Below are 7039 nucleotides of genomic sequence, written 5' to 3'. Positions count from 1 at the left end.
TCAGGATATACCAGTAGTGTGTTGTTGTATGTCAGGACATCAATTGATGTATACATTGAGTTACTCTTCATCACTCCATTCACTAACCAGTAAACATCAGTTGAAGGATTTATATCAGTAGTTGTGAGACAATCAATACGATATTGAGTGTTATTGAGTTGTTTAATGGATGAGACTAGTGTCCGATTGATTGAATAAATAACTAGAAATACATCAACAATGTTAATAGTACATTAAAAGGTCCAGTAGCAATACCTGTGGATAAGGTCTGTACACTGATTGTACTAACAGGTCCCAGTAATTGTTGATAGGCTCTGACTGTGATGCTATAAGTTGTTTCTATATTCAGTCCATTCAGTGTGATTGCATTATTACTACTTCCCTCCACCTGTACTGTCTGCACAGTGTCTGTGTCACTAGTGACATTGACTACATATCCATCAGCATCAGATGAATCAAGTGCAGTCCAACTGACAGTGATAGTGGTAGCTGTCTTGCTGATCTCAGTAAGAGAAGAGGGAGCAGTTGCTGGTACTATTATTGGTATCAAGAATTATTAGCATTCATTGACATTACCTTTTACAATTACATTACGTATTCTAACTTCATTACTACCAGGATGATCTGCTACCCTACACTGATACATTTGATCTCCAGTGATTGATTGACTGATTGATCCACTACTGACAATCATTCCATCCCATGTGATATCAACAGTATATCTTACTGTGTTTTCAACAGCACCATTTAACACAGTACCACCACAAGTATTACTAGGATCATGACAAGCAGTATAACTAGCCAGTGCAGTACTACCAATGCTCATACTAATATCATAGTCAGGGTGCCCTATTTTAATACAATTCAGTTTGTATTCCTGAGGATATACTGTCATATCAGAAGGAAAATCAGCCACAGTAAATAATTCTATCTCTGAATATCCTACAAATAAAAGTTATCACATCAGTAAGTGATTATAGTCTCCTAGCTCTTACTGAATATAGTAGCAGTGATGATGTTAGTACCAGGAGTTGAACAACTAGTGGGTAGACAACACATATACTGGCCATCACCATCTGCCCCAAGAAAGCCATTAGCTGGATTTATGTGAACACTGAGACTAGCACCTGACCCAACAGTACATTGAACATTTGCATTGTTACCACCATCACAAGGAACTACTCCATTAGGACCAATCCATTGCCCACCATTAAGAGTAGCACCAGGTAATCCACACTGTAAATATGAAGCAGTTGATGTTGATCTGATACTGCTATCAGTAAAAAACGATCCATTAGAAAAACAGTTTCCATTATGCCTCAGGTAGATACCTATAAAAACCTATACAGTTGTTATTATACACATCCAGTGTCTTACCTGAGGAAGGTGGACATTGACTAATAACTTCACTGACACTCAACAAGAAGACAGCTACTACCAGAAAAGACATGATTCTGCTATAGCATCAAGAGTAAACAAATCCTTATACTCCAATCATTGCTTCCTTTTGCATCACATGTCTACATAATGCACTCTGTTATGTACTCATTATTTAAGTACATGAGAACATAATCATACGCATACAACACTAAAAAAGTACGTATGCATATTTCTTTGATAGTACTGTATTGTATCTGTTAATAATAATAATAATAATAATAATAATAATAATAATAATAATAATAATGATAATAATTTTCCAAACAAACAAGGTGATATAAACAACACAGGTTGACAGTTATTAATAGAAAAAAAGAGGAAAGAGATGAGAAAAATGGCAGTAAGTATAATCAAAGGCTACAAACTCTTCTCCCTCATAAGAAATAAGGTGTTGTTATTCTCTGTAGTATGACCCTCTCATTATCAGGTACTCCTCTGATCTAATGACAAGTAAAGGAAATTAGTTTCATTTGGTTATCTGTATTACAATGAACTTGAGAACACAAACAGGAAAGTGTCCTATGCTAAATAAAGGTGTGAATTAGTTTCCAAAATTAATGTTTTCCTTGAAATCAAAATCATACAAATAGTATTATGTAATGGATGACATTTTTCTACTCTAAAGCTTGCTATAATGTTATTTGAATAATGTCCCACTATCTATTAGTACAGCAACTAATCCAGCATGCATGTGTGCATAGAGAAAGTTTAGCTCATGTTTCATATATATTAATGTCATCAACATGGTGTATGACATCATCAGTATCCAATGCTTCATAAACAGTAGGAGGCACAGCAGCAGCAGGTGGTTCATCAACAACAACAACAGGTTTAACCCGTTTTTCATGAGTAGTAGATTCATTCACAACAGGGAGTTTATTATCACGCTCCTCATAAATTACTGCTTTATTTAATTTATGAAGACCATATGATTCACATTCTTTCATTGTTATGTCTTCATCATTTCTATTGTTGTACATAATTATAATCCTAACATTATTAGACACACTGACTTATTTGCTTCTTCAGCAGAAGATTTACTTGTTTTTGCTGCAATGACAGGATATACAAATCTTTAGAAAAGAATTGAAAATATACATTATTTTTTAAAGGAGCATTGTTTTCTTACTTTATGAAACCATAAATATTGACAGCAAGACTAACAGCTAATAGAATCATCAGTATAGCTACAAAAATCCCCAGTCCAATAGCAGCACCATCATTAGATGCATTACAACTGCTGCTAGTAGTAGCTATAGAAAGTCTCATTCACAATCATTATGATTAGATCATACCTCCAATCTCTACTAAAATAGGATCACTGAAGGGACCTCTTCCAACAGAATTGACAGCAGCTACACTGATGTTATACTCACTACCAAACACAAGCTCATTTACATATACATTCTGTATAAGTACATTATATTTAATGAATCTACCACTGAGTTGAGAACAATTGATCTCATTCCACATAATCCTATTAGTATTTGGATTAACATGAAGAGATGTGGGTACACCTACAGGAACTGATAAAGAAATAATCTTAGATGATAAAACTTATATTTCATACTTGTGAACGATGTCCTAGCTGGTATAACGCTTGAATCAGATCCTCCTAGTACATTACAAGCTCTCACTGTGATGGTATAGTTCATACCACTGTACAGACCTATTAATGTATAACTGTATGTTGTAGTGGACTGATGAGGACCAACGGAGACTGTCTCATTCACTAATGATAACTGGGAACAAAATGGAGTATAGGAGATGGTGTAGTATGTTACATAGTTGTCACTACTGGGAATGGTCCAGTTCACTGTAATACCAGTGGTTGACACATTAGATACTGAGAGACTAGTTACTGGACTAGGAACTATAACAGATATCAATTACACTCTCTCAATCATAATAACTCACCATCAAATCTTAACACTGTTACTGTACTATTAACTGAAGGAAGATCTATATATGAGTACACACTGATGGTATAGGTACTCATTGGTGAGAGATGTGTTAATAGCACAATTTCATTTTTTCTAGTAGATACTACATTCCTGGTTACACCTCCAGTAGTATACTCAATCACATATCCATTAGTCTCTGATGAAGTGGTCCAGTTCACTTTGATACTATTAGCATTTAATATAAACCCTCTCACATTATTTGGAGGACTACTAGGAGCTAGAAAAAAGACAAAGGTATCTACTATTAAAGTATAATCATACCATGTAATATCACAGATTGATTGTCTTTGACTCCTCCAATCATTGCTATACAGGTAACATTAACTGACACTCCCAGTGGATCAGGATATACCAGTAGTGTGTTGTTGTATGTCAGGACATCAATTGATGAATACATTGAGTTATTCTTCATCACTCCATTCACTAACCAGTAAACATCAGTTGAAGGATTTATATCAGTAGTTGTGAGACAATCAATACGATATTGAGTGTTATTGAGTTGTGTAATGGATGAGACTAGTGTCCAATTGATTGAATTAATAACTAGAAATACATCAACAGTGTAAAAATTACATTAGCAGTAGCAGTATACCTGAAGTCTGTACACTGATTGTACTAGTAGGTCCCAGTAATTGTTGATAGGCTCTGACTGTGATGCTATAAGTTGTTTCTATATTCAGTCCATTCAGTGTGATTGTATTATTACTACTTCCCTCCACCTGTACTGTCTGCACAGTGTCTGTGTCACTAGTGGCATTGACTACATATCCATCAGCATCAGATGAATCAAGTGCAGTCCAACTGACAGTGATAGTGGTACCTGTCTTGCTGACCTCAGTAAGAGAAGAGGGAGCAGTTGCTGGTACTAATATTATTGGCATCAAGAATTATTAGCACTTATCAACATTAATTACCTTTTATAATTACATTATGTATTCTAATTTCATTACTATCAGGATGATCTGCTACCCTGCACTGATACATTTGATCTCCAGTGGTTGATTGACTGATTGATCCACTACTGACAGTCATTCCATCCCATGTGATATCAACAGTATATCTTACTGTGTTTTCAACAGCACCACTCAAATCTGTACCAGGACAATAGCCATTTCGATCATCACGACAATTAGTATAACTAGCCAGTGCAGTACTACCAATGCTCATACTAATATCATACCTAAAGTGTCCAATTTTAATACAATTTAGTTTGTATTCCTGAGGATATACTGTCATATCAGAAGGAAGATCAGCAACAGTAAATGATTCTATCTCTGAATATCCTACAAATGAAAATTATTACATCAGTAAGTGATCATAGTCTCCTCTTACTGAATATCTTAGCAAAAATGATGTTAGTGTTAGGATTCGAACAATCAGTTGGTAGACAACACTTGTACCAGCCATCACCATCTGCCCCAACATAGCTTGGTGGATCTATGTGAACACTGAGACTAGCACCTGACCCAGTAGTACATTGAATATTTGCATTGTTACCACCATCACAAGGAACTACTCCATTAGGACCAATCCATTCTCCACCATTCAGAGTAGCACCAGGTAATACACACTCTAGTACAGGAGTTGGTCTGATGCTAATGTCAGTAAAAAATGATCCATTAGTATAACAGGTTCCATCATGCCTCAGGTAGATACCTATAAAACCTATACAGTTGTTATTATACACATCCAGTGTCTTACCTGAGGAAGGTGGACATTGACTAATAACTTCATTGACACTTAACAAGAAGACAACCACTACCAGAAGAGACATGATTCTGCTCTAGTATCAAAAGGCAAACAGGTTCATCATGAATAATTATTGTTTCCTTTTATAATAACTATATCACATGTCTACATAATGCACTCTGTTATGTACTCATTATTTAGGTACATAAGAACATAATCATGCACATCAAACACAGTACACATGTATATTTTATTGATAGTATTGTAATGTATCTGTTAATAATAATAATAATAATAATAATAATAATAATAATAATAATAATTTTCCAACAACAAACAAGGTGATACAAACAACACAGGTAGACAGTTATTAATAGCCAAAAAGAGCAAAGAGATGAGAAAAAGACAGTAAGTATAATTAAAGGCTACAAACTCTAGTTCTCCCTCATAAGAAATAAGGTGTTGTTATTCTCTGTGGTATGACCCTCTCATTATCAGGTACTGCTTGAAACAGCTTTGCCTCTTTCCCCTCCAAGTTAGCATCTTTAATGATGAGTATGGATGCAATGTTACCACACCTGTAGCAGTAATTAGGAGCAGACCATACTGTCACTAGGCGCTGGTCAAACATGTATTTGATGCCCTCGTGGACTAACTGATGTGCCCTGCATATTAGCTTGAGGTTATTGAGATGCATAAACTAAGAGAAAAGGGAGAGATAGAAGGTGGAATTAAGAATTAAGATAAGTGGTTTGAAGTAAATCAAAAACAATGAAAGGGTATCATTGCATAAAAGGGAAATGCTACAATGACTACATACAAGTACATGTACACAGCATATTTTTTATAATGCTTTTTACTGACACTGTTATTGTTACTAATGGAACCAAGGCACAGTGTATTACATAGCAAGTGCCCTACAATAAACACAAGTTATTTATATAAAAACAGCTAGGGCCCATACCTCTTAAACATTCATAATAATTTATAAAAATAATAAGGTCCATCCATACCTCCTGGGTCACAGAATTACCAAACAAGTAGCCAGCTCCTCTAGGGCTAACTGCCCAGCCAGATATGTCCTCTGGATCTGACCAAACCAGATCACAGAATGTGCCTTCATGGGATATCTGTATTACAATGAGCATGAGAATGTGAACAAGAAAGTTTTCTATTATACTAAATAACAGGTGTGAATTAGTTTCCTAAATTAATGTTTACAAAATTAATAGTATGATGTGGCTGACATCTTTCTACTCTAAAGCTTGTTATAATGTTATTTGAATAATGTCACACTATCTATTAGTACAGCAATTAATACAGCATAAATGTGTGCATAGATAAAGTTTAGTTTATGTTTCATATATATTAATGTCATCAACATTATGTATAACATCATTAGTATCCAATGCTTCATAAACAGCAGGAGGTACAGCAGCAGCAGGTGGTTCATCAACAACAACAACAGGTTTAACTGGTTTATCATCAGTAGTAGATCCACCAACAACAGGTTTAACTGGTTCTTTATGAGTAGTAGATTCATTCACAACAGGGAATTTATTATCATACTCCTCATAAATTACTGCTTTATTTAATTTATGAAGACCATACGATTCACATTCTTTCATTGTTATGTCTTCATCGTTTCTAATGTTGTACATAATTATAATCCTAACATTATTAGACACACTAACACACTAACTTGTTTGCTTCTTCAGCAGAAGACTTACTTGCTTTTGTTGCAATGACAGGATATATAAATCTTTAGAAAAAAATTGTACATATATATTATTTTTAAATGAACATTTTTTTTCTTACTTCATAAAGCAGTAGATATTGACAGCAAGACTAACAGCTAATAGAATCATCAGTATAGCTACAAAAATCCCCAGTCCAACAGCAGCACCATCATTAGATGCATTACAACTGCTACTAGTAGTAGCTAT

The 7039-nt window shown here is 34.7% G+C and overlaps 2 protein-coding genes across 2 annotated transcripts; both read right to left on the bottom strand.

The window, feature by feature from the left end:
- Positions 1 to 2551: 2551 nt before the first annotated feature.
- LOC109593025 (uncharacterized) lies at positions 2552 to 3265 on the bottom strand. Its single transcript, XM_020008295.1, has 3 exons — positions 3011 to 3265; positions 2736 to 2966; positions 2552 to 2693 (listed from the first exon to the last, which is right to left on the bottom strand). The coding sequence occupies exons 1-3, from the start codon at positions 3093 to 3095 to the stop codon at positions 2566 to 2568; spliced, it is 444 nt and encodes a 147-aa protein (XP_019863854.1). The 5' UTR covers positions 3096 to 3265; the 3' UTR covers positions 2552 to 2565.
- A 2138-nt stretch (positions 3266 to 5403) lies between these two features.
- LOC100642000 (serine/threonine-protein phosphatase 6 catalytic subunit-like) lies at positions 5404 to 7031 on the bottom strand. Its single transcript, XM_020008301.1, has 4 exons — positions 6912 to 7031; positions 6796 to 6855; positions 6107 to 6740; positions 5404 to 5793 (listed from the first exon to the last, which is right to left on the bottom strand). The coding sequence occupies exons 3-4, from the start codon at positions 6239 to 6241 to the stop codon at positions 5539 to 5541; spliced, it is 390 nt and encodes a 129-aa protein (XP_019863860.1). The 5' UTR covers positions 6242 to 6740; positions 6796 to 6855; positions 6912 to 7031; the 3' UTR covers positions 5404 to 5538.
- Between the last annotated feature and the right edge of the window lie 8 nt (positions 7032 to 7039).

The sequence above is a fragment of the Amphimedon queenslandica genome, unplaced genomic scaffold, assembly GCF_000090795.2.
Source record: "Amphimedon queenslandica unplaced genomic scaffold, v1.1 AMPQUscaffold_13508, whole genome shotgun sequence".
In the NCBI taxonomy this organism is placed as follows: Eukaryota; Metazoa; Porifera; class Demospongiae; order Haplosclerida; family Niphatidae; genus Amphimedon; species Amphimedon queenslandica.
The sequence above is the reverse complement of the archived record's forward strand: the minus strand, read 5'-3'. Positions and strand labels throughout refer to the sequence as shown.

Coding starts and splice junctions, on each gene's coding strand:
- LOC109593025 (XM_020008295.1), bottom strand. CDS start 3,095: ATGAACTATACCATCACAGTGAGAGCTTGTAATGTACTAGGAGGATCT. Junction 2,967..3,010: donor AGCTAGGACATCGTTCACAA/GTATGAAATATA, acceptor TTTCTTTATCAG/TTCCTGTAGGTGTACCCACA. Junction 2,694..2,735: donor TATTTTAGTAGAGATTGGAG/GTATGATCTAAT, acceptor GACTTTCTATAG/CTACTACTAGCAGCAGTTGT.
- LOC100642000 (XM_020008301.1), bottom strand. CDS start 6,241: ATGCTCATTGTAATACAGATATCCCATGAAGGCACATTCTGTGATCTG. Junction 5,794..6,106: donor GTAATTCTGTGACCCAGGAG/GTATGGATGGAC, acceptor CTTTTCTCTTAG/TTTATGCATCTCAATAACCT.